At 40.0% G+C, this 27,903-nt stretch overlaps 1 protein-coding gene across 1 annotated transcript in view; it reads left to right on the forward strand.

Moving 5' to 3' along the window:
• The window catches only part of KCNMA1 (potassium calcium-activated channel subfamily M alpha 1), a 488,218-nt gene extending 469,465 nt beyond the window's left edge, over window positions 1-18,753 (forward strand). Inside the window, exons 26-28 of the mRNA XM_058542759.1 lie at window positions 14,257-14,451; window positions 16,342-16,460; window positions 18,079-18,753. Coding sequence (XP_058398742.1) covers window positions 14,257-14,451; window positions 16,342-16,460; window positions 18,079-18,328 — 564 coding nt within the window. The 3' untranslated portion in view covers window positions 18,329-18,753. The remainder of the gene's footprint in view (window positions 1-14,256; window positions 14,452-16,341; window positions 16,461-18,078) is intronic.
• The last annotated feature ends 9,150 nt before the right edge of the window (window positions 18,754-27,903 follow it).

The following is a 27,903-nucleotide window of genomic DNA, read 5'->3' on the forward strand; positions in this document are numbered from 1 at the left end:
AAGGAGTGGTTGCAGCCCATCATGGTTGGAATGTAGTAGATATGGGAGAGGGATATACAAGAAGCTGTCGGACAGGCACGGCCATCGCCGTATTGTGAGTACTCTACTGAGTACAGACGACCACGTCCAGTCAAGTTTTAAGTCTGGGGTTAGACACTGCAGTCTTGGTTAGAGGAGGCACCTTCTTTTGGATACCACCAGCACCCTCATAATGCCACTGTTTCCTGTGTGGGCTGGCTGGGAGGACAAACCCGTCACTGAGTTGATTCCTGAAGTACAACCCCTGATTATTTTTCTGTCCAACACCCCATCCTATTGCACTTATTTCAGGAGAAGAAAGAAGGAGAAACAGCACAGTTCTGTTGGCATGAATGCCTGGATTGATATCTTGCTTCTAATAAATGATCTAACATAGAAGTCTCAAAACAGCACATTGTGGGAGACACATCCCATAGACAACTTCTGCATTTCCCAAAGTTTCTAGTTTTAAATGGAATTTGTTGCCAACATTTTAAAATTATAAGATTTTACATAAAATATGGATTTCCAGCTTCTATTGATTTTAGTCAAAAGGCAGATTCACAGATTCCCACAAAGCAACAATTGGCTAGAGCTGAGCAGTGCTCCCTTTAGCCACAGTCCGCACTGTACCCTGTTACATACCACTAGGCCTGCTTCATTCATCCCACTGGTGCCTGCTTGTCCATCCCACTGAACCAGCCTTACCAGCCTCCTCCTTCTAATTTTGTGAGCTTGTGTTACAGTGTCTGTGGTCAGACAGCATCCTCTGTCTTCTGGCCATTCTCTGTCCTCTGAGTCAGAATGTTGAGCACATGATGTCCATTTTCCTTGAGCCCTCAACCTTTCCCACAGATGTCTACCACACTGAACCATCAGTATTGAAGGAGCAGTGAGGATACAACCCCTTCTTGGGAGAAAAAGGGACATCCTACTCTAAGGGCTAATGAATTCCAATGCACATAGCTTGATAGTGTTGTCACTTTTTTAGAAAATAAGATTTCATGAAGTTTCAAGTTTGTAGGGTCTACCTAATCTGGGAAGAATAAATGAAAAGCCATACCATAACAGTATAAAGAGAAAGGGCAGAGAAAAGCCAAGGCCCCCTTTGCCAGTGCACTCTATCTGAGAAGCATTATAGGCTTCTCAGAGGATGTCATCCTGTTGAGGGATCCTTGCTGCCAAATGCCCCAGGAGCCCAAGAGAAACTTCAATATAAGCATTATGCCAGGTGTGTCTTTGCTTTGCCCACTGCACCACAGTGCCCACGGTGGGTGTTTGCATGTCCAATGAATTAGTATTTCACAACAAAGGCAATGACTTGGAGGAGGAACAGTGTGGCACTGGGCCATGAGTTAGGACTTATAGCTTCTGGTCCCAGCTCACCAGCAGCCCCATGTCTTTTCCACTGTCTGGGACTCAGTCGGCTCTAACTGCTAATGGGAATGATAATAACAATTCCTCTCCACTGTAGAGTGATCAGGTAAGGACTAAAGTATATGAAAATCTTTCACAGAGCAGACAAATATTTCTTAAGATCAAATGTAACTACAAAGAAGTAGATTTATTATGTATGTGTGTGTTTGTACAAGTATATGTACATATATGCGTGTGTGTGTACTTACACTCACACGCATATATACACATACATATATATATTTATAATGTTTCTGTGTTCTATTCTCTAATATCAGAGAGCTGGCCTTTGTTCGCCAGAAATAACTGAACTTATGTTGGTAAGACTGGAGAAGGTGACCATCTGGAAGATGGATCCATGTGATTTACTCTCTTAACCATACTTGTGTGAAGGGCCCAACCCCTGAAGTGTGTTGCGGAGAAGACCAAGTTCTTAGTCAGCCCAGGCTAACCCAGTGCCATGTGAAGTCAGTCACATAAACAAATTACCCCTCCGTGGTCCTGTTCCTTACTCTCCACTCCAGAGCCTCCATTTCCAGTGCTCACCAGCAGAGACACTATCCAGGGGCCATCTTGAGGCAGATGAGCTAGCCCCGTGTCAGCGTGGCAAACGATGGTGTGTTCTGCTGGACTCAGAACATACCACTGCTGCCACATCAGGCCAGGCAGGCCTGGGATTGAAAAAAAACTCAAATACTTCTCATCCCTCATGAAAGAAAAATACTAAAAATAAAAATCTACACCATGAAAACTAGCAAATATAAAAAATGGCAGCTATGACATGGAAAATGACAATTTTAGAGCAATTATAAACGAAAGGCAAAGTGCCATTAAAGTTAAGGCAATGTTATTAAAAGATGTGTTAATTTTCAGTTAAATTTTCTATAAAAGACCAATTAGTTTAAAAGGCTTGACAGCATTAACTGTGAAACATAAGCTCTGGTAATTATACTTTAAAAAAATAAAAAGAGGAAGATGCTCCAGCGTATTGGAGAGACGCGCTCAGAGGGCGGCACAAAGCGGGCTAGATGGCGCTGCAGGCTCAGACTTCCCTGTTGCAATCAGTTCGTCCTCCCCCAGCATTTCTTGGTTTCCTCCATGCCTGTTCTGTCTACTTTAAGGCTCTGTGAATCATCCAAGTTTAGAGGCCAAGGGGGCCACACATGTGATCTGGGCCAGCCCTCTGGTATTAGAGCTGAGAACACAGAGGCGCAGGGAGAAGGGAATTTTCTAAATTGGTTGCATTGCTAGTTGGTTGTTCTTTTTGTAAACTACTATTTATTGAGTATTCATGGCGCGTTAGAAGTTCACAAAGTATCTCATTTAACACCACCCTATAAGCTGTTTTTTTTTAAATCCCTGTTGTATGGATGAGGACTCTGAGGCATAGAAAAGTTAGGCAATTTTCCCGTTGTCACTATTTAATGGCAGAGTAGGGATTTAAAACCATACTAGCTGAATCCTGAAGTCTGTAGGCATAACCAGGGGCGCCGTGTTGCCTTACTTAGAGGAAAGGCTTCCCTGTCCAGGTGTGGAACCTTGACCTTGGCAGTGGGAAGAGGGACTCCCATATCCCTTAGACTACATGGGTCTCCTGTTTCCAGGCTCTGAGCAGGACCCTAACTCTGTTCTCATAAGCTCCCCAATGCCCATGTGACACAGGAACAGCCATAGCAAAGGCCTCTGCCCAAAGCATCCCTGGAGACTAGTCCTGCCTGGGTGAGAGGTTCTGTGGACGAGTTCCTCACCAGGATTCTAGCACAGGTGTAGTGAACATGGGCCATGGTAAGGCACAGAAAAGACTAGCAGTATAATAGCTTAGGAGACAAAGGATCACACCTACATATTACAATCCTTCCTTCAGAATTTTTGGTTTCTTCCATTTTGGTGTTTCTGTTAACCCAAAGAAGAAGTGTGCCTTCTGCGTCAGATGAGTTGTAGGGAGGTTTGTTCTAGCTGGCACATCCTCCGCAGGAATCGTCTTTGATAATTTGAAGTCCTAGCACCTGGTTTGCCCTATGATTCTGAAACAGCCGCTTCCTGTGCAGGAAGCCCTAGATTTTGTGCTTTATTGCAGACTGCTGTATGCTCTGTGAGCGGTACTCCGATGACGTAAAGAAAATTTGTGCCCTCCAATATGACTGATTGTGCATCCTTTTTCAGGGAAAGCATTGTCTTTCCACCAAGTTACTCAGATCACAAAAAGACCTTGATACTCATTCAGAGTACACTTGTATGCGGTGCTCAAAGGACTTCTCTGCAGCTGAATATTGAGGCATCAAAACGTGAGCAAGAGCGCTCAGCTGACAGAAAGACATCTTATTCTATGTCATAGCAGATACTGCTGCCCACAGCACTGCTCCTTGATGCCTGCGTGGAAAAGTCAAGGAGAGAGGTCTGGGATACAGTACCAGCTCAGAGGGCAAAGAATTGCGTTCAGTCGTGAGCAGTTCCGGAGTTGTTCAGGCACCTTTGAAACCCTGTGACCCACCCTGAAATTATACCCATTGATGGGCAGTTTTGAAAGTGACACATTCTTTGAAAAGCATAGAATTTCAGGCCAAACCAAGACCCAGGGATTAGTAGGTGCTCAGTAAATGTCCGCGGCTGACTGATAGAAAAGATTCTGCAGTTTCAGCGTAACTGATTTCAACACAGAAGGGGAAACATGTGAAGGTCAAATCCTAGAGGTCTTACAAAACAATAACCTGTCATGCTGACCTTCTAGACTTATCATTGCAAAGCAGAACTTAGAGTGTTCTTTGTTTAAAAATCGACTGTGTTTTCATTAGAAAAGTTATTCATGCTCAGTGTGGAAATTTGGAAAGCACAGAAACATACAAAGAAGAAAATTTAAATGAACCATGTTCCCAACACCCAAAGATAAGCATGGTTAATATTTTGGTATATTTACTTCTAGATGTGTAGATAAATATGGAATCATCCAGTTTTATGTCTTGGTTTGTCTTTTCTTTTCACGGTTAGTGTTTTATCCAGAGCATTTAATCATGTCGTATTCCTGGGTGTCATGATTTGCAAAGCCTCCACAGGACTTCATGGGACTCCAACACATGGGTGTTCTGGAATCTGTTTAACCATTATCTATTGTGGGGCATTTTGCTTTTCAAATTTTTGATTGTAACAATAATTAACCCTGCATAAACATTATCATACATGAATCTTTGAACAAGTAGCAACTTATTATCTTGAGGTAAACTTACTGGGATTTTCACAGATATGAACATTTTTAAAGCTCTTGTACATCTTGCCAGATTATCTCCCAGAAACGTTTGTACCAATTTGCGCTACATCTCTGGTGTGTAAATGCCATCTCATGCATTTTCGCTAGGAGGCCCTTTAATTGTGTTTCGATCTGTGCAAAATCATATAAATACACATTTTCTTTTGTGAATTCTATAGTTTTTAATGCTTAAAAAATGCTTGCCCAACAAGAGAACTAGCAGGTATCCTGAGATCAGCTAAGTATTCAGCTATGTTTTCATCAGGTTGTCTGTGGGTACATGTTTTGCCTTTAATTATTTTATAATATTTACCTCCTTTTCCCCCTCAGCTTTATTGAGATATAATTGACTTATAACATTATGTAAGTTTAAGATGTACAAAGTAATGATTTGATATATGTGTACATTGCAAAATGATTACCACAGTAAGGTTATTTAACACATCCATCACCTCACCTAGTTACAGTGTATATGTGTGTGAGAACTTTTAAAATCTACTTTCTTAGCAACTTTCAAATATACAGTACAGTGTGTTAACTATAATCACGATGCTGTACATTACATCCCCAGAACTTATTCATCTTGTGACTGGAAGTTTGTATCTTTTGACCCCCTTCACCCATCTCTCCCACCCCCCACCTCCCACCCCCCCAACCCCCAATTTTGTCTCTGTTTGTATAAGATCAGTTTTTTTAGATTCCACATATAAATGAGATCATACAGTATTTGTATTTCTTTGACTTATTTCGCTTAACATAAGGATCTAAGGATTCAACCATGTTGCTGTAAATGTAAATGTAAATGTAAAAAAGAAGGATTTCCTTCTTTTTACGGCTGAATAGTATTCCTTTGTGTATATGTATACACACACATATAGATACACCACATTTTCTTTATCCATTTATCCATCAATGGACAGCTGGACACTTAGGTTGTGTCCATGTCTTGGCTGTTGTAAATAATGGTGCAATGAACATGGGGATGCAGAAGATATCTCTTTGAGATTGTGATTTCCTTTGGATACATCCCCAGAAGTGGAATTGCTGGATCATACGGTAGTTCTATTTGTAACTTTGGGAAGCCACCATACGGTTTCCCATAGTGGCTGTACCAATTTACATTTCCACCAATAATGTACAAAGGTTTCCTTTTGTCCACATCCTTGCCAACATTTGTTATTTCTTGTCTTCTTGACAATAGTCATTCTAACAGATGTGAGATGATATCTCGTTATGGTTTTGATTTGCATTTCCCTGATGATTAGTGATGTTGAGCACTTTTTCATGTACTTGTTGGCCATTTGAATATCTTCTTTGGAAAAAATGTCAAAATGTCTCTTCGGTTCCTTTGCTCATTTTTTAATTTGACTTTTTGTTTTTTTGCTATTGAGTTACATGAATTCCATTTACTTCTCTTTTTTTTTTTCCTTTTTTTTTTTTGGTGAAGAACATTGGCCCTGAGCTAACATCTGTGCCAATCTTCCTCTATTTTGTATGTGGGACACCACCACAGCATGGCTGACAAGTGGTGTAGGTCTGCACCCAGGATCTGCACCTGCGAATCCCAGGCTGCCCATGAGGAGCATGCGAACTTAACCACTATGCCACTGGGCTGGGCCCATCCATTTACTTCGTTTTTTAGAAATTTAAAATAAATATATTTTCACAGTAGAAAGTATATAAAATAAGTAAAATTATAGGAAAAAATAAAAATTAATAAGAATTTTTTCACCAAGAATTAATCACCAAATAAAATTTTGGGGTGATAAGTATATTTATTTTTAAATAAATATAAATATATCAGTTGAGGTCTGCACTTTTAACATGAATTTTATATCATGGTGTTTTTGGATCCTGTTTTTTTGAATATTTTAATATGATATCATATAATTGTTACCGTGCCATTAAATATTCTCTGAAAGCATAATATTAATATATGTTCAATGTAAGTCATGTAAGTGTATCATTTTTTATTTAATCATTACCATATTTTTGAAATTTTTTTCCAGATAGCAAGTTTCCCCTAAATCATTTGTTGAGTAAACATTCCTTCCTCATGATGCTTTTCTTATCATATTAAGGAGTGGATCAGCAAACATTTTTTTTGTAAAGGGCCAGATGGTGAATATCTTAGGCCTTTGAGAGCGGTACAAACTCTGTCAAAACTACTCAACTCTGCCATTATCACACAAAAGCCTGTTCATAAACAACTGGGTATGTCTGGGTCCCAATAAAACTTTGTTTAAAAAAAGAGGTGGCAGGCCAGATTTTGCCCAAGGGCAGGATTTGCCAACTCCTGTTGGCAAAGGTCTTATAACTACTAAACTATGGTTCTCATGAATCCATTCTGGTTGATTGATCTTCTAATTATGTTGTCCAAAACGTTTAGTTATGAAATCTTTAATATTTATTCTAATACCTGGGAGGACAATTTCATAAACTGTTTCCAGAGGAAATTTAGCATAATTGTATCAAGTTTAAAAAACATCCAGTTGAATCTGTAATTAGGCAGATATCACACTTAAAAATTTTACTAGAAAAATATGACATCATGTCGTCCAGTTTACATGTTAAGGAACGTGGAATTTCTTTTTCTAATAATTTTCTCTGTCTCTTTGTAGATGATCATTTCTTTGCTTTTTAAAAAACAGTAACTGTTCTTCTTACTCATGTCCAGTGACTGTGGTATTAAAGAGAGCTTCCAGAATAATAGTGTTAATTCTCAAACATATATGACATTATATTCTCTTTCTCATTTCTAATTTTATTTCTGTTTTTTTTTTCAGTTATATTTGTCATAGGTTTATTTTATTTTTTCAAAGAAATATTTCATCATTTATCAATTCACTAAATATTCTCTTGCTATTTCACTAATTGATGCTTTATTACTTTTCATCCTCTTGCTTTCTTAGATAAAAAAGAACAATAAAAGACAATTCTTTTAATGGTTAGAATTGTTTATTGTAATTCTTTCTTAATAATAAAAGCATTTAAGGCTCTGAATTTATCTCTGTAGCTTTGGCCTCAATCCATAACTGTTTTATATGTCATTTTCAGATAGTCATTAATTTGTAAATACTCTATATTCTGAGTTTGATTTCTATCTTGACCTATAGTTATTTAGAATACTTTTTTTAAACACTTGGAAATGTTAGGATATTTACTTTTGTTTCTAGTATTATATTAATTTTTTAAATGTAGATTGTACAGCTCATACTTTATTCTATATATTGAAATGTTATACTTTGGGCCATTGATCATTTTTTTGTAATTGTTGTTTGGAAGCTATCTGAAAATGTTACAAAGTTTAGCACAAATCTACTAAATCACTCGTTATAGCCTTAGTTTTCTTTTATTTTGGTCTGTTAGAGCTGTGAAAGCTAGAAACACAGTGATATTTTGCATATCACCGTCACTTATCACTCTCAATCCATATTTATTTTACTGTAATTGTTAATTAGTTTTGCTTTTTATATTTCAGTTATATTATTTTGCCCATAAATAAGTTACATCTTTATTATAAATACGAACTGTCAATATAAAGTTAACTCACTTAATGTAATATTTTAAAATTTTCCCTTGAAATATTCTTTTCTATGCCTGTTTTGTTTTTTCCTGTTTGTCTCTGAAGATATGAGAGTTTGATTTTAGTTTTTGAACAAGTTGGAGAATCTTTGCCATTTTATCAAATCATTTAGCTCATTTATGTTTAGTTATATAATATAATGCTATAATTTTGCATTATGCTTTACACATGCTTCTATAATTGTGTCTTTTATTCTCCATCTTTGGGTATATGGACGATATTTTGTATGCTTATTTTCTCTAGTGATGTGTAAACTATTCATTCTATTTTTATCTCTAGTTAGTAGTTACCAGACATTCTATAAATATACTTGAAACTATATTTTCTAAGTATTATTATCTAGGAAAATTCAGTAGCTCTTGAATCCTCCCTCTATAAGATCAGGGAGTCTATTACATGCCTTTATGTCCATCTTCCTCTCTCCTAACTCATTTTTCTGACTTTTACAAATAATTTAATGTTACTGTATTCATAGATAATTTTATGTCATATTCTTTTCTTTTAAGAATTACTTTTGACATTTGCATTTAGTTTTGTAATAATATATACAATAGTTTTTTTTAAATCCATGTTTCAATATATTTCACCAGTATTTTTAAACCAAATATGCTCATTTTTTAATTTTTAAAAGTTTTAAATCGTCTTGAAGGAAGCTGATTTTTGTTTCTGAGTATGTTTTTTAATGAAGTAAATCAATAAATGCTTAGGTACTCAGAGATTCAAAAATACTTCTGTTGCCTTCACAAATAATTGACAATTTAGCTGCATGTAGAATTCTCAGAATAAATGTGTCCTTTCAAAACTCAGTTGACGTTGCTCTTAAATTTTCTAGAGAAGTCTCTGGCTAACCTGATCTTGTGCTTTTTTTTCCTTACAGCATTGTGTTAAGTCATTTTTTCTTCATTTAATATTTTAAAATTCAAATATTCACCTAGTCCAGGTCTAGGTGTCGGCCACATTCACTTGGTGAACCATTTTTATCCTCAGTCTCAGTTCATTCTTCAACTCAGGACAGGTTGTATTCATTTGTTTCCTTGCTTGTTCATTTTTACTTGCTTGAATTTTGTTTACAGCCTTAACTTGTGAACACTTGCTATTTATCAATTTGATCTCTGTTATCTTTCATCAATATCTACCAGCATTCTTGTTTAAAAAAAAGAAGAAAGGAAATCTCTACACGTTTCTCTATATACTTTAGGCCAACTTCTTAGTTTTACTTCCACATCACTGATTTTGCGTGTGTGATTTTTAGTTCTACAACTTACGGCTGCCTTTTTTTTATTGTGATAAGAACAGTTAACATCAGATCTACCCACTTAAGAAATTTTTCAGTGTACAGTACGGTATTGTTAATTATTGCTTAACAGATAAAAATCCGACTATTACAAGTTTCGTTACCTTTTAGCTATTTCCTTTTTTTAACATCTGTGTTGAGATATAATTAACATCATGCAATTCACCCATTTAAAGTGTACAATATCATGGTTTTTGATATCATCACAAATGTGTACAACCATCACCACAGTCAATTTTAGAACATTTTCATTATCTCAAAAAGAAACTCCGTACCCTTTTCACTACCCCCGCTACCCTTTTGTCCCCCACCCCCAGCCCTAAGCAACCATTAATCTACTACCTATCTCTATAGATTTGCCTCTTCTGGACAGTTCATCTAAACGGAATCATATATGTAGTCTTTTGTGACTGATTTCTTTCACTTAGCATAATGTTTTCAAGGTTCATCCATGTTGGAGCATGTACTAGTACTTCATTCCTTTTTATGGCCAAATAATATTCATGCATGGATATAACACATTTTGTATATGCATTCATTAGGTGATGGACATTTGGGTTATTCCACCTTTTAGCTATTATGAATAATGCTGCTATAAACATCCATGTACAAGTTTTCATACGGACTTTTTTTTTTTCATTTTTCTTGAGTATATACATAGGAGTAGAATTCTGAGTTATATGATAACTCTATGTTTAACCATATGAGGAACTGAGAAACTATTTCCCAAAGTGGCTATATCATTTTATATCCCTACCAGCAGTGTGTTAGGGTTCCAATTTATCCACATCCTCACAAACTCTTGTTATGATATATCTTTTTGATTATATTGGGTGTGAAGAGGTATCTCGTGGTTTTGATTTGCATTTCCCTGATGATTAGTGATGTTGAGCATCTTTTCATTTGTTAGTTGACCATTTGTGTATCTTTTTTTGAGAAATGTTTAGTCAAGTTTTTTGTCCATTTTTAAAATTGGGTTATTTGTCTTTATGTTATTGAATTGTAAGTTTTTTTAATATATTCTGGATACTAGACCCTTATCAAATATATGATTTGCAAACATTTTCTCTCATTTTGTAGGTTTTCTTTTCACTTTCTGGATAGTGTACTTGGATGCAAAAAAATTTTTAATTTTGATGAAGTTCAATTTATCTGTTTCTTTCTTATGTTGTCTGTGTTTTGGGTATCGTATCTAAGAATCCAATTTCCTAAATGTAATTTTACATTTAGGTCTTTGATCCATTTTGAATGAATTTTTGCATATGGTGTGAGATAGGGGTCCAACTATTTTTCTGAATGTGGATCCTTAGTTGTTGTAGCACCATTTGCTTAAGAGACTATATTCTTTCTCCATAGGATGGTCTTGGCACTCTTGTTGAAAATCAATTGACCAAAAGTTTACTTCTGCCTCTCGATTTGATTCCAGTGGTCCATATGTCTATTCTTATGTCAATACCATAGTGTCTTGATTACAGTAGCTTCATAATGTGTTTTGAAAACAGGAAGTGTGAGTTCTCCAACTTTGTTTTTTCTTTTTCAAGGTTGTTTGGTTATTTTGGATTGCTTGCAATGTCATATGAATTTTAGAATCAGCTTTTTCATTTCTGTAAAAACGGTCTTTGGGATTTTGATAGAGATTGCATTGAATCTGTAGATCATGTGGGGGAGTATTGCCATTTTAATAATAGTAAGTCTTCCAGTCTATGAATGTGGGATGTCTTTCCATTTATCTAGATTTTCTTTAATTTCTTTCAACAATGTTTTGCAGTTTTCAGTGTACCAGTCTTGTACCTCCTTGGTTAAATTTATTTCTAAGTATTTTATTCTTTGTGATGCTTTTGTAAGTGGAATTGTTTTCTTAATTTCATTCTCATATTGTTCATTGCAAGTGCATAGATACACAAATGATATTTGCATATTGATTTTGTATCCTGCAACCTTGCTGAACTCATTTTTTACCTATAATAGCATTTTAGTGGATTCCTTAGGATTTTCTATATGCGAGGTCATGTTCTCTGCAGATAGAGACAGTTTCACTCCTTCTTTTCTGATATGGATACCTTTATTTCTTTCTAGCCTTGGCTAGAACCTCCAGTGCTATGTTGAATAGAAGCAGTGAGAGCCAACTTCCTCCTCTTGTTTCTGATCTTAAGGGGAAGCATCCAGTCTTTCACCAATAAGTCTGATGTTAGCTGTGGGTTTTAATACATGCCCTTTACCAGGTTGAGGAAATTCTCTTCTGTTCCTAGTCTGTTGAGTGTGTTTATCATGAAAGGGTACTGGATTCTTTGAATTATTTCTTATCACATCCATTTTAATTTTAATATCTAACAAAAAGTAATTCAATAGTTGTATGAAGTTAGTTTTCCTATCATCTGATCTTTTACTTGTTGTAGATACTCTGTTTGTAAAATTTTTATTTTGATTCCAAAACACATGCTTCCTAAATTTTTCTTTTACTTCTTCCAGTAACTATTTAGCCAGTTAAAAAGATGCTTTTCTATCTTAAACACTGTGGTTCCTTTTTAAAAAATATTTATCTTGGCTCTTTTTTTCTCTCGCTACCTTTGAGCAAGGAGAGGTCTGGTTTTCAGTATATGAGGTCTTGGATGGTCTGCTGTCCACCTTGGGGGGTGCTAAACTCTTCCCCTCTGTCTTGATCTACAAGGGTAATTATAGCCCAAAGGCCTTTGTCAAAGTTCTGTGTCCAGTACTCACTTATTTAATGTGCTGCAGGGCTGCAGGTGGGGCCTCCTGCTTCTAATGATGGGTTATCAGACTATAGGGAAGAGGATTTACCTCTGAAAACTTTGGGAAATGTTCATATCTGTGCCCTGAACCAATCTCCACTAGAATGCACCTCTGGTGGCCTGTCCTACTGCTGCTGTCCCATCCCGGGACGCAGTCCCCCGTGACCCTCGCTGTGCCATTCCTGAGTCTAAATGGGGTCTTAGAATGGAGGCAGACTGAGAAGTGTGGATTCAAGGGTAAAATGAATAGCCTTGGTTTGCACACACTCCTAAAAAAAAAAGAAAAGATTTTTTAAAAGGGAAGGTTAGGAATGAGCTGACTGTTCCTCTCCTCAGCAAAGGCCCCAAGTCTCTGATATCAGGCCCAAAGTGTTGATTAGTGCTTCCTTTGCACCAAGCACTTTTCTAAGTGCTTCATGTGTATTAAGTTAGATAATCCTTATAACCACTCTATTATGACATTTTACAGATCAAGAAACTAAGGCACAAAAATGTTAAGTATCTTTCCAAGGTCCCGCAGCTTCTGAGTGGTGAAGGCAGCATTAAACCCGCAGCCTGACTCTCATCCTTAACCACTCCAGCAACATTTCCTCCTCCTTGGCTGTGTTCTGCTTCTCTGCCCCAGCACATCTGAGCTCTGGTGGAGGATACGTTCTCCTTACGGTCAGGCACATTCTGAATGATATTCCCAGTTTCCTTTGCGGTTGGAATTTTGTATCACTTTGGGTGTTTTTGTGAGTATTTCACTGAGGAGAGTGAACCCAGCCCCCGCTAGCAGCTATCATCTTAACTCAGAAGTCCTCATGGAATTCTTTGCATATAAACTTGATCTTAACGACAGTGCTTATTTTACGGATGAGAAAATCTAAGCCCAGAATGATTAGGCTCCCTCTCCCAAGACACAGAATGCGTCATGGCAAAGCACAGTGAGATCTCATCCCTACCTGGTGTGTTCCCCACTATGTCTTTTCAGGTAAACTGTCTAAGAAACTGCTGAAGTAAAAATGCGCCCATCAATTCTAACCTGTTCCCAAAGGTCCATACATCCTCAAGTGCCCCAGGCAAAATTTAGTTTGATTTTATTTAGCCTGTTGGATTTCCTCTTACACTGGAAAATGAAATGCAGGCCCTTAACTGAGATTTTTCTCAAATTAGACTGGGTGACAAATGTCTTTTGGAGCTCTTTTATTTGACATGCTATTAATTTTTTTAAAACTCCCATTGTTTTATTCCTGACAGACCTGTTATGTTTTAGATGTGAGACAAATGTACATGTAGAGGAAAACTTCTCTAATAAGCTATTTTTGCCTCAGACTACTGAGGTTATTTGAAAAATAAAACCTCAAAAGGTGCACACACCAGGACATCCACGTTGTCATAAATTTATCTGGCGTATTTAATTGATAGAGACTTTTGGGTTAGACTGTTATCAAAGCATGCCATAAATTGTTGAGCGTGTGGCCTTAAGGATGCTCTAGCATCTCATTCCCATACAGAAGGAGGTTTTGCCACTGTTGAGGGGAGGTGGCATCCTGGCAGATGGGTGACAGGTCCTGAGAGGCAGTCCTGCTTGGGTTAACAGCCTGGGCAGGCTGCATTTTATTACACACGTCCTTGTAGACACATAAGACTCGAAGAGAGGAAGCAGTATTTGCATCCCTACTAGCACCAATTATGGTAAACACCAACCATTTAGACTTTAGCCCTTTAGTAAAAATCCCCTGAATTGGTTTTTAAAAGTCAGGCTCTCATGGCAGAACCAAGTAGGAGAGAAAAGAATAGAATAATTGGAGGCTGCTGTCTTTTCACTTCCCACGTAAAATTATTTGAAGAGACAGGCCAGAACTTTAAACAGGAGATACCAAGAAAAGTTGTAATGTGGATGTCGGTTGTCGTGACTTTGGGGTGTTTGCTTAAAGGACTCTTCCCCCATCTTGCTTTCTCTTCTCAGACATACTTCAATGACAATATCCTTACCCTGATCCGGACCCTGGTGACCGGAGGAGCCACGCCAGAGCTCGAGGCTCTGATTGCTGAGGAGAATGCACTTCGAGGGGGCTATAGCACCCCCCAGACGCTGGCCAATAGGGACCGCTGCCGTGTGGCCCAGTTAGCGCTGCTGGACGGGCCCTTTGCAGACTTGGGGGTGAGTTCATGGCACAGAGGTCCCCTGAGGCTGCTGTTTGGGAATAGCTTGTCCAGATGAACTGGGTGCCTGACAGTGACACACTAAGCAGCTGTCTTTTCTATCTTGTACAGTAAACAACTGTAAGAGGTGATGTTGATGGTTTACTGTGTATCAAGCACTGTGTTTTACGTGTAGTCACTCATTTTTATCCTCATGGCTACCCTTTGATATAGGTTCTGTTATCAGACACTCTAAGGAAACTGAGGCTCAGATAGACTGAAGACTGGCCCTCTCAGGAATTCGCACCAGGAACCCTGGCTTCGGAGCCTGTGGGCTTACTCACTCCCCTCAGGTATCCTCAACCATGAGATAGGAGGCAGCAGGTAATTCCAACATGTAGCCAAGGCTGGGGATGCTTTCTACAGGGTCTTAGCATAGCTCAGGGCTACTTAACCCCGATTGCACATTAACAGCCTGTGAGGAGCTTTTAAAAACCATTGATGGACATGCCCAGCCTCCAGGATTCTGAATTTCTGTATCTGGGCATGACCCAGGCACTGACAGCTTTCAGAACACCACCGGTAATTATGTGCATCCAGAACCACTGGGCAAACAAACAGCATCTCATGCAGATCCTTTAATGTCTCCAATTGCAGACCTGGGTCTTCTGATTTCTAGGCTGGACCCAGTCACTCTCCCCCATGCCCTCCCTGCTGCAGAGGTGACCAATGCCTCACTTTGAGTTCCATGCACCAGCCTGATTCAAGCACTTTGGCAGAAGTATGCAGTCTTGACCTTTATTCCCAGCCCTGCTCCACGAATGTGTTCACAGGGTGGAGCCATGAGCCTTGGGAACCAATAAACCCATTGCACGAACAGTAGTGTTGCTCAAGGAAAGCGTCACTTTCTCCATTTCTTCTGAAACCCCGATGCCAACTTGTACCATATTTTAGTTTGGTTATGAGCAGGGACCTATGTTAGACTGGGCTTTTTTGAAAGGCAGCTTCCACAGCTAGTGGCTCTTTTTGTCTGTCATCTACTGACTGATACACTTTAGAAGAATAAAGACTTTAAATAATGGTAAGATTTGGTTCTGTTTGTGTTCTCTAATATGATGCCCCTATGGAAATTCCAATGACAGGAAGGACAAATGCAGTCACTTTATTCCCAGTGAAGCCATTCTTCAGTGCCCTTCCTATAATAACACCTACCTGAAGCCACCTGGCTGCATGAAGCCAGCATTTCCAGCGAATGAATTTGCTTTCACATTCCACATCAGGCCCCAGACCCTCGGGAGGTGATTGTGAACTGATTAGAACTGTGAATCCCAGTTATTCAGCCTGCAAACCTTCAGCTCCTGGGGAAACACATTCTCTTCCACCCTTGCCATCTCTGAGGTCTGTAAATTGTGCTTTTCACACAGTCCTTCCCTGAAAGAGTCTGTCACCGTAGTACCTGGTGAGGTCTTTTCTCCTTGCAGTGATTTTCATTATCACTCAAGCAGTTTTGACAACACGGTCAGATCCCAGTGATTACAGCTGAGCTGGGGCTAAATGTAATCACCATGTTGCAGAGCTGGTTTCTTCTCCTCAGTGAACATCCATCTGAGATCTTCCAGCTTTACGGCCTCACTTAAAGTGAGGGAGAGGCACAGTCTCCTCAGAGCTCTCATTGCTATAGATGGAAAACTGCAGAGGAAAATCCCATTATTATCTGAACCCTACAAATCACCAGTATTGGGTGTAGGCTGTTAACCACATTGACTTTTCAGCCACAGTCTCTCGCTACAGACCCTCCAACTCAAGAGACACAAAAACGAGCTTTCATGAAAAGGCCCTTTTCTCCCTGGACTTCTACTTTCAGGCAAATAAAGATGATGTTTCTCTCTGTCCTTTTGTTGTCTCCCAGGATGGTGGTTGTTATGGTGATCTGTTCTGCAAGGCTCTGAAAACCTATAACATGCTTTGTTTTGGCATTTACCGGCTGAGAGATGCTCACCTCAGCACCCCCAGCCAATGCACGAAGAGGTATGTTTCCACTCTGCTCTCTCACCCCAAGTGCAGTGACACAAATGCCCTCTCCTGTCCCCCACTGGGAAGGCAAAGGTCTAAATACAGGCTCTCAACATGCAAATTACCCTGCCATGATTAAATCCAACACTGAGTTTGGAGGATTTTTTCCTTTGGGAAGCTTTTTTTCTTTAATTACTAATAGCAGATGTAAAGACATTGCGGGAAGAAGCCAAATTTTATAGAATAATTTCATCACCTAATTACAAAAGTCTGAATAGAAGCATATCCTCCAAACTCTAGCTACTGGGATAATTCTGTTGGTATTTAATACAGAGATATTTCATATTGCTAATGTTTGAGATAAATGGGTCCTTTGCCATATCTTAGATGCCTATATTTTTACTTAATATATTTTTTAATTGACTCACTTTTTACTTTTATATATTTATTTTAAGAAAATTGTATATTATCACCTTAAGCAGGAAAAAAATAAGTTTTTGTGTGCTAGTTATATTTTTCTAATATGCATTAAAATAAATTCATAGCAGCTCCAAATTAAAAGTACATCCTAGAATTACCAAAATCAGTGCATTTGCATAATATACCTCGAGAACAATGCTATAGAGATGAGTGTTTCTCAGCTCTGCTTGCATATTAGAATCACCGGGGGTGCTTTTTAAAAAATAGTCTGATTACTCTGACTTAACTGTTCTGGAATGAAAATATATATAATTTTTTAATGTCCAGAGATGACCGCATATAGCCAGAGTTGAGAGTAATTGCTACAGACCAGTGGGTTCTCAAAGTTTAGTAAGCATAAGAATCACCTGCAAAGCCTATTAAAACACAGATTGCTGTTCCCCACATCCAGAGTGTCTGATTCAGTAGGTCTGGGGTGGGGTTGCTTAAGAATTTGCATTTTTAAGAAGTTTCCAGGTGATGCTGATATGTCTGGCCCAAGGACCACACTTTGAGATCCACCACTGTACATGAAACACAGTGATTTTTTTTAGTCATGTTTGGCGTTATCCAGAGAAAGCTTCATCATATTGAGAACAGTTAAAGCAGGACTGACAAATAGGCATGGGGGTGTTTTATCACCTTCCATTTCATAAACCTCCCACCAAATTTTGAAAGCAGAAGAGTGAGGAAGGACTAACAAGATGCTAGGTCATGGTAAACAAAGATCCTATGACATGTGTCTGGGATTGTCAGAACACACTAGCATGAAAGTCACAATGTAGTTCATGAAACCTCCTGCATGCGGTTGGGCTACTCAGGCTCAGAAGTGAACTTGACATTGTATTGAAAGGGCACACAGACCAGAGGAAGCGCAGCGTGGTTACCCCATTAATTGGGAGAACTGGCACTAATTAAGCATCTCTGCCAGGGCTCATGGTTGCCCTCTTCTGTTGCCTTAAGCAGAGGAAGATTTAGTTGAGTTTGGAAGATAATTTTTAAGGCCTTGGACCAGCTAGAAGTCCATCTTCCAGATCCTCTGGTAGACCTGAGGAACCAGGCAGTTCCTTATGGTTCAGTCAGGGGTGAATTCTACACCCACTTATCCTCAGGCTGTGACCTCTTTGCTTTCCCATCCAGGTATGTCATCACCAACCTTTGTTTTCTCATCCAGGTATGTCATCACCAACCCCCCGTACGAGTTTGAACTTGTGCCGACGGACCTGATCTTCTGCTTAATGCAGTTTGACCACAACGCCGGCCAGTCCCGGGCCAGCCTCTCCCATTCCTCCCACTCGTCCCAGTCCTCCAGCAAGAAGAGTTCCTCTGTTCACTCCATCCCATCCACAGCAAACCGACAGAACCGGCCCAAGTCCCGGGAGTCCCGAGACAAACAGAAGTACGTGCAGGAAGAACGGCTCTGATATGTGTATCCACTGCCACCGTGTGTGAAACTGTTATCTGCCACTCATTTCCCCAGTGGGTGTTCCCAACAGTAACTTTCCCCGTTTTCCCCTGTAGTCCCCCCCCCTTTTTTTACACATATTTGCATATGTATGATAGTGTGCATGTGATTGTCATTTTTATTTCACCACCATAAAACCCTTGAGCACAACAGCAAATAAGCAGAAGGACCAAAAGTTATTTATGATTCTAGGGGAGAAATAACCCAAAGGCATGCTCCCGAAATAAATAGCTCACTGCAGGAACGAGTTCACAGATTAGAAGAGAGCGCTTGCGATCAATGTCAGTTATGCAAAGCAAGTTTAGTTCATGTAGAAGAAAAGTTTATTCTGATTTATCAGGATTATCAGGGTGCTTTGGGTTTTGATTTTGTTGTTGCTGTTTTCCTTTCTTTCTTTCTTTTTTTTATACACACACAACAATATATACACAGGTGTTTATTTGAAACAAGCAACCAAAAAGCAAAGAAAACATATCAATTGTTTCCACTCTCTGGGCCAAAGTATCGAGAAGCATCTGAAAGGCTTTCGCCATTTGTGTAGATGATTATTAAGCACCTGCTTGTTATAAGACAACATCAGAGATTTTTTCTTACTCACCAAGGCCTTTTGTCCCAGAGCTAGCTTCCTTTGGGAGTTCCTATGAACGTTTCTACTCTTACTATAGAGGAGAGAATAGTATTCCATTTGTGGATGTATCAAATTCTAGTCATTTAATTTAAGTGAAAAGATCTTTGATTGCATATTAAATTGTTATTCTGTCTCCTTATGCTGCCATATGAATAGCTATTTTTTTTCTTTCACTTTTGACATTTGGGATGAAAAGCCATATGTATCATAAATATCAGATGTAAGTCATTAAAAACTGCCTTCCTGGGACTTTTACATCCTTTAAAAGGTGAATTACTTACCTTATGTACAGAATAAATAATGCTCAGAAAAGAGCAAGTATTTTTCCACACATTCTCAGGGGACCTTTTGACTCCCCTTCGTTTGATTAGCTCGGGCCCCAAGGCCAGGGCAGGGGCTGTGGTCCAGGAGGGGAAGATAAAACCAGCAGCGGATCATGTTTTTCTAGGAGCCCAGTTGCTAAATAAATCAGAATGCAGGAGGATCAAGCCACAGTTGACTCAACAAAGGCAAAAGCCAGCTACCACCTCAAACTGCTGGGACAGCTGCATGGTGCTGGCTGTCCCAAAGCAGAAAGCTGGTGGGAAAAATTCCTCATCATCAAGGTCTTTAACGTAGCCAATTCACCTAGGCAGGTGACTGACAATAATGGAAAACTGCTCCTTGTCGTTATGAGGTGGAGGAGAAGAAGATGAGTACAACAGTGAGCCAAACACATTTTGGTATAATTATTCTTTCTTTTGTTTTCTTTCTTTCTTTCTTTGTTTTACAGTTAGTAAGCATGAGTGGAAAGGTAGAAAAATACCCTTTTTTCCATATACAGTTGTCAGATATTTTATGCATGCAAATCATGCTTTAGGCAGTGCAGTAGAAAGTCGGCCAACTCCACCGTAACCAAATTCTTGGATGAATGGACTAGCCCTGGCCTGGTATATACATATTTGAAATGTTTACTTTGAAAAAATTCCATGAAACAGAATAGGGGTGGAGGGGAGGAGAAAAATGTCACAGCTGTACCATCTCTACAAAGGTGTTTTTATGGTGAATGTTTTGGGTTTAGATTTTGGATCCCTTGTCCCCCAACGCATGATAGTTTTGGAGATTTGCTTGCTGTGTGAATTGACAAGCACTTTTACTGACAAAATGGTGAGACTCAGTCAGAACCTCCACCCCCACACCAGAGACAGGGCAGTGCAGTGTTCAAACCGGTAATGGGGTGGGGAATAATTGTATACATGTATATTAAAAAGCCCTATGAGTGCAAGACTTTTTTTCAAATTATTTTTGTCCCTATATATTGATTTATATATTACTCGTAACTATCTTTTTATATATAATAACTATATATATCTATATATATACACATATATACATATATATGTGTATATATATACACACACATATCCCCTAGTTTTGGATCATGAAGAGCTCTTCATGCATTCTTTGCAAAGGAAGTTATAAAGTTATGCCCTCAGAACATTTATAACTATAAGAATGTGCCAGTTAAAGTGCTCAACAGGAAATATGACAGTTTAAAAGCATTGTAAAACTCACATAGCTTACTTCTCTCTCTAAAGTGCAACAAGGATGAATAGAATGGGCCAAGGTATGACAATTAATGGTTCTGCATGACCTAGCCACTGCTGGGGGTTTTCTTCTATAACGTTGTCCTTGTGAAAACTTTTGTGAAATTAAAAAAAAAGGAGTTACAAATTTTATTCTGTTATTGGTTGGTTTATTTTTATTTATATTGTTCTGTTTGTGGTTTTCTTTTATTTTGTTTTGCTTTTTTTTCTTCCCCATTTTCCCTCCTTTTCCCTTCCTTCTTCTCCTCCTCGTTCCTCCACTTTCTAAATTGCTCAGCGCAATGAGGCTGTGCTGCTGCTACTGCTAGATCCCTTAGAGTTTGTTTTGATGTTCCTGGGTTTGGGGTTGGGTAATCTGGGGGGAACTTCTCTCCATCTGGCTTGCCTTTAAATCTGCACGTGGCCTCCCTGCCCACCTTGGTACCTTGCTCCAAGTCCAAAAGCATTTTCCCATCAAGAAACCCAGCTTCTCCACTTCCCCCCATTACCACCACCCCAACCCAGTCCCCCATCAGTCTGTCCACATCTCTGTGTTCATCTTGGGAAGACCTACTAAATCAAGTGATGATGCCAGGCGATAAACTTTTCTGGAAAACCTTTGGAGCTATTCCATTTGGCAAACCTACTTCTCAGTTAATATTTTATCCTCCTTTTGGTTTAAACCAGGAGGGTTATTAATGGCAAAAGCATTGGTCTCCTTTATGTTTGATCAGTGTGACCTCAAATTAAAACTGTTCAGCTGTATGTATCAACTCAATAGCCCACAGCCAGTTATCTGGGGGCTGACGAGTCAGTCTCTGTATTACCCAGGTCTCTCCTGCCACCTGTCTTTCAGACATTTGTTAAATCCCAACCAGAGATTGGGCAGATAGAGAGAAGTAAATCCGAAATGCGTTTTATATACAGTCTGTTAGCCGCTCTGATGAGATGATTTGTGATGGGAATGGAGTGGGAACAGACTGTGACATGAGGTGAAATTTTGGGATTTTCCCCTGGACTTCAGGCACAAAATTGAGAGTTGACTGTACTTGGGTAATGATATATTCAATGATGACAAAAGTATCATTATTACTTCTATTTTATTAGCCAAAACCACTGTATTATACTTTCCTCAATAGAACGAAGAGTCTCCTCCATTGTCTTCTGTGTGACCCCAAACTTCCCATTCCTCCTTCAGGTTCTCTTAGGAAGGAGGCATACAAGGCTCTTATATTAGGTCTCTCCTCCTGCCCCTCCCCACCAAGAAAAGAAACAAGTAGGTAAGGATAGAAAGGGAAGGAGTTATTTCAAGAGAAAATATGTGCATTTAAAAAGAACGACAGCCAGAAATTCAATTATCTGCACCATTCTACAAGAGAAGCACTTTGTAAACCATTCAGTCCAATTTGCCTTAGGCTTTGAAAGGGCTGAGCCTTAAGTAAGTGGGTAGACCAGGAGCAGTGAAGCCTTCTTAGCCGCAATGCTCAGAAGATCATGAAATCATCAACATCCCTAATGACTGCTACCTGGGGTCCTTCCTGAAGCCAGTTGAAATGGATAAAGAGAAAGCTGGACCCTATTCATATAGTTAGATTTTTACCACAATTGAGAGAAGTTTCAAATTCTGTCACAAATATTAAAGGTTATGACCCGGAACCTTACAATAGGTGCTCAATAACTACTTCGAGATAAATTGACCTTCAACATTTTGATACCTGTCATCATTTTATAAATTATCTTTACCCCCTTGGCTTATCTTTCGAAAAAAATACAACGAATGCCTCTAGGTGCTTCACGATGCTCTGTGCTGTTGGTACTTCCTTGAGCTAGGAACACAGCTTCTGCGAAACGGGAACAGCCCTGTAACCCTGTAAGTTCAGTGAGTAGAGAGATGACTGTGCTTCCTGCCAGCACTGTCAAGATCCCAGATGACCAGAAAAGCCTTTTGACTGGCTCTTCCTCAGCCTGGGAAAAGCCTCAAGGTGTCTGCATCCCAATAGAGACAATTAAATCCACCTGCCAGGTTCCTATAGCGACAGGCTCCTGAAGGAGAAAGAGGGGAGTGCAGCAACTCAGGGCCTGTGGAAGTCAAGACAGGGTAAAAATCAATGTCTCAATCACTTCTTTCGGCCCATCCTTGCTTCATCATAACACGATAAAGAAATAGCTGAGGGCACCTGTCACTAGACTTGTTGACTGTGTCTCACCAGGAGATTGCGCATTTATTGCACAGGGAGTTGAGGGGGATTATCCCCCGCCATCTGAAAGGGAAGAGTGAAAAGTCTGCCTTCGGGGTGTCGGCTGGACCAAGGGCCACAGAAGTGGGCGGAGAGGGGGCAATTTGCTCTGCTCAGTGACCGGCAGCATTACACTTTCAGTTAAAAGAGGCAAATAGAGTCATGGTGGATGACTGCAAAGAAGTGAGACAGTTTTCATAAACAGAAACTGCTCTGGTTTCTGATTTTCATTTCTGTGTAATAGCCATAGTTCGCCTGCGGAGAGGAAGGGAGGCAGTGTATGTGGTGGGCAGTCCGCTGGGGGCCTTGGGTTCTCCAGGCAGAGGGTGAGTGTCAGATGGGCTCTCCACAATGTGAGCTGTGGAACCACACAGCGTTACTCTTGAAGGTTTGAGCTCCTTGTTGGCTCTTACTGTTCTCAGCTGTTATCTCCATCCAAATGGAAGCTTTTCCTTTCAAGTCGTTTCTCTGTAAACCTCAGCTTGTGTTGAATGAGAACAGGGCCAATTATTCCAAATACCATTGCTGTATCCTTGTCTCACCTTTAATACACTCTTCTCTGGGGAGTAGTTGTGTGAAAAGGCTGAATCCCATAGCACTGACAACCCACAGAGCCAGCAAAGAGGCTTAATTTTCACAGTGCAGCATGTTTCTCTGCTTCTGAGTACCCAGGCAGTTATATCAGCCCAGGTCTGGGCCCTCCCCCACCATAGCCCGCTCCTCTGGAGGAAGTCCTGACCCTTATTCTGGACTCTTCGATCTCAGTGATGAAAGTAGAAATGGAAGACACAGATGGTTTGCAGATAGGGTAGGGCACCTGTGGAGAGAAAACCAATATTTCAAGACACAGGTATCACAGGAGGGTAGCAGCCCTGAACTCCCCAGATAGAACATTGGGTCACCCCTTCCTCTCCTCACCTTCCAAAGGAAGACTACCCAGCCAAACCCTCCTCACCTCTACTGCCACAATCCCCATTCTTCAGGCCAGCACCCCAATTTATACACCTCGATTCTCCACCTCCAGCCATTTGCAATCACACCAAAAGGTACCATCCATCCTTACGTAGTTGTTTAGTACTGAGAGTACTCATATTAATGCTAACCTTACACTAAAAGCCAGCACCTTAGTGATTACCATGGGCCAGACACTATTCTAAGCACTACGTACATTAACTCATCCAGTCCTCATGACGGCCTCAGATGTAGATTGCGGTAGTATCTCCGTTTGAAAGATGCAGGATCTGAGGGACAGATTTGTTCCAAGTCACCCAGCCAGGAAGTGGCAGAGTGGAATTTAAAACTAAAGTCTATGAACTTTGCCACTTTGCTATAGTGACTGCTAATATTGCTAATAATACTGATAGTCTTAACAGCTCACATTTATGGACCATGTATCTGGACCTGTAGTAAGTGCTTCATGGGCACTAGCCTCTTTTATCTAAACGTCAACATTAGGAAGGTGCAATCGTTAGTCTCATTTTACAGAAGAGAAACTGAAGCTATGATAAATTATGTGACAACTTGCTTAGAGCCATGCAAGTAGTATGTGAGAGAGCCAGATCAGTTTGACCTTAATCCACAGCCTTATGCCACCTCCTTGGCCTACGCCTCATTGCTTGTTCATGGTGGACAGCTCATGGCATGGCTGGTCTTGATCAGTGACATCACCCAATAGCAGTTCTTTTACCAGCATCCCTCTGTAGTTATATTCTACTAGCCTGCTTACCACAGGCTGTGAAATGCCACTCCTTCCCTACCTCCAGGCAGATCACACATTGTACTCACAGTGATGACATCATGCATCTCATCCTCAAGAAGCTTATTAGCAAATGGAGCTATTTTTCTCTCACAGTGAGGAGTCTGTCACAGCCAGATGCACTGCCCTTCTCATTTTAGGGATGAAAATAAAGCGTCCGGAAATCTTTCCGGCATGTGGGATGAGGCAGGGAGAGGAGATAAACTCAAGGATTGGATTTATCCTGGACCACTTCAGCACTCGTTTGAATTCCTTCCCTGAGTGCTCTTCCTTATGGCCCATTTTGGAGCCACGCATTAGCACAGTTTCTTCTTTGGAAAGCAAGATTCAATAAACCCAAGTGTCATTGTCATATCAAAGCAATCTCCATTGAAGTAGAATGGCTGGCCATTGATAAAGTGTGTGTTCCTCTGAAGCCCTTTGGGAGAATTTCTTCATAAAAATACCTTTGCCCCCAGACATTTTAGTAAGACACTCAGAGCATTAATATATTTCCATTTCCTCACCATTCTATCTAAACTAACCAAGTCTCCAACAACACGTATATCTATATCTTACAAGGCACCAAATTAAAAAGCCTGTTTCTCAGTCATAATGAAAACCTCAACTCATCACCAGGATGTGCTTTAACACAACTCCTTGTTGTGTTGAAGCTGAATGGTCAAAACACGGGGGCTACTCTGCTTAGATTTTTTTATGGCAAGAAATTTAAAAGGAAAGAGAGAAAGCAGCTTAAATGGGGAAATAATGCTCTCTTTCTTACAGACAGCAGAAGGAAATTGATATTCTCTCTGCCGTGAAAGGTCAAAAAGGCCAACTTTGAATTGAACTGTAAAGACTAAATTCTGAGCAATTATTCTCTGCAGCAGTTGTAAAAATTTCAGCAAATTGCAGCTGTCTTAGGTCTTCCACTCAAAAGACCTACTCGTTTCCATCAGCAGAGTTCACTTTCCCTTCCAACCTGGCATGTCCAACCTAGCACTAAATCCTTTTGCGAAATCAGTCCACATAATGGCTGGCCAAAACCAAGGGCGGCTCAGGCAAACAGCACAGACGCTGGGTTCAGCTCTTCTGAAAATCATCTTTACACATAAACCATTGGAAAAAGTCGTGGTTTGAAATTGTTTCAGCGGCCTGGCAATGCTTTTAAAACATGATAACCATCACGCTTTACTCCTCTCTGAAAGGTTAGTTTAATCGTAGATCACAAAAAATTGGTTTCCACAAATACATAATGGTTCATCTATGTCACACTTGAACTAAATGGTTTTTTAAATGGAGCTGAAATTATTTTGATGTGTACACAGTCCCAGATTTCTATACAACCTTTTTTAACCAGCCCATCAGGAACCTTGCCTCTAAAGCCTCATTAATAATTCAGATGTGCTGATGACTTTAAAAGATATATGGAATTGAAGCTTAGGGAGAAAAAAAAAAACTCTGCTTGACAAAAAGATAAATGAATGTAGAAAGAAGCTGTAGGAGTCTGGCAAGCTGTAGATCATCTCAGAACAGATTGTAACTTTATCATTCTGTCAGGGGGAATAATTTAAAGCACTTAATCAGTTAGCTTCACTGTGAGGATGTAGCATTATGAATTCCTATCGTCCAATCTGTTCAAATCAAAGTGAACTTAATTATAATAGGTGAGAGAGTCAGCTCAGGAGAGAGGGGGTAGAGAATGATCCAAGAGGCAGTAAGTTTCCTGGGGGGTAAACTGAGCTGCCGAATAAAGGATAGTGAGTGGGGCTTTCACCAGGGCACACCCCACTCCAGCGACAGTGTTATACTCAGGGCTCAGGGCACTTGACACAGCAAGAGAAAGTATGGACCAAGGAGATACAAGCAGAGTGGTCATGAGCTGATCATCGATGCTGAATTTATGAATCATTAGCCAAATAGGGAGACACACACACACACACACACACACACACACACACACACACACTCCTCTGTCAAGCCAGGTGAGCAATTTTTGTTAACATATCAATCCAGCACCACTGACAAGGTAGTTTTGAATTGTTCTCATTGGCAGGAGAGGAGACCAGAGAGGCCGTTATCTCTACAGCAGTGGATGTGCTTGAAAGTTTTTCCCTTTTTCTTTTCTTTTCCTAAGCCACTAAAATGAGGCAACTGATTCCCAAGTTAGAATGTCTGATTCTCCCAGTCCCTTCATATCTATACACATGGGCGATTTCCCAGAAATTTTCAATCCTAGAAAGAGGTGGGGATGAGGGCTGAGTCTATGAAAGAGCACTGAACTGCTGAGAGGATGCCAGGGCGTTTGCATTCTCACCCCAGCTGGGGAACGCCCTGCCTCAGCATTCTTTCTCAGCCATCTCTGTATTTAGGGTGGAAATGAAATGCCAAGACTGTGTTGAGCTCCCTTGTCAACAGCTTGGGTTATTATAGGCGGTTAAGATATTGCCACTAGGAATTCTTTTCATAACTTTACACCAACACCAAGTTTTCTTTTTGAAATAAAAACCTTTTCTTCCTCTCAATATCCTCTTAAAACATTGGTTGCTATTCTGATTTTCACTGTCGTTGGCCAGAAAAATCTGTGGGCTTGCTTTAAGATCCCCAAAACTGGCTGCAAAAGAAACAAGAAAGGTATAATTGAGATATACCTTTAAGGATGCTTGTTACAAGTAAAGGCTGGGAGGAGGAGATCCTGCATAAGATTCTAGATCACTCACTCTGTGGCAGGGACAATGTCCCTCATGTTCCACTCAAATCAATGGATGCACAAATCTTTCCTCCTGCGCAATGTCCATATCCAATATTTGATATAGTCAGCGTCTCCTCCTTACCAAAGCTTTTCAGGCCACTAAGGGAGCCCCAGGGAACATTGCCAGAGTTTACTTTCCAAGCCTCTTTATTCTCTGAAGTCCACTCACCGTGCCTCCATGTCCCAGTGGCCCATTGGGTCATCACTTGCTTACAGGCAGCAGAGGTATGTTTCGGGTGCTGGGGTTCTCCCACTCTGTACTGTCTCTCGAGCAATTACTCACCATCAGCTTCTATCGATTACCTTTTTGCATTTTTCGATGAAATTTCCAAAGTCTTTACCCTAGGACTAACTAAGCTTCTCATTTCTCCTTCTTGTTCTCTATCCATTTTGCCCTTTAGCAGAAAAGAAATGGTTTACAGATGAACCGGATAATGCCTATCCCAGAAACATTCAAATCAAGCCCATGAGTACCCACATGGCTAACCAGATCAACCAGTATAAATCCACAAGCAGCTTGATTCCACCAATCAGAGAAGTTGAAGACGAATGTTGACTCCCAGGAGACCAGAACTATTTTTTTAAAGCCTGACAAACTTCATAAATGGTGACGTGAC

This window comes from Diceros bicornis, chromosome 6, assembly GCF_020826845.1.
Source record: "Diceros bicornis minor isolate mBicDic1 chromosome 6, mDicBic1.mat.cur, whole genome shotgun sequence".
Classification (NCBI taxonomy): Eukaryota; Metazoa; Chordata; class Mammalia; order Perissodactyla; family Rhinocerotidae; genus Diceros; species Diceros bicornis.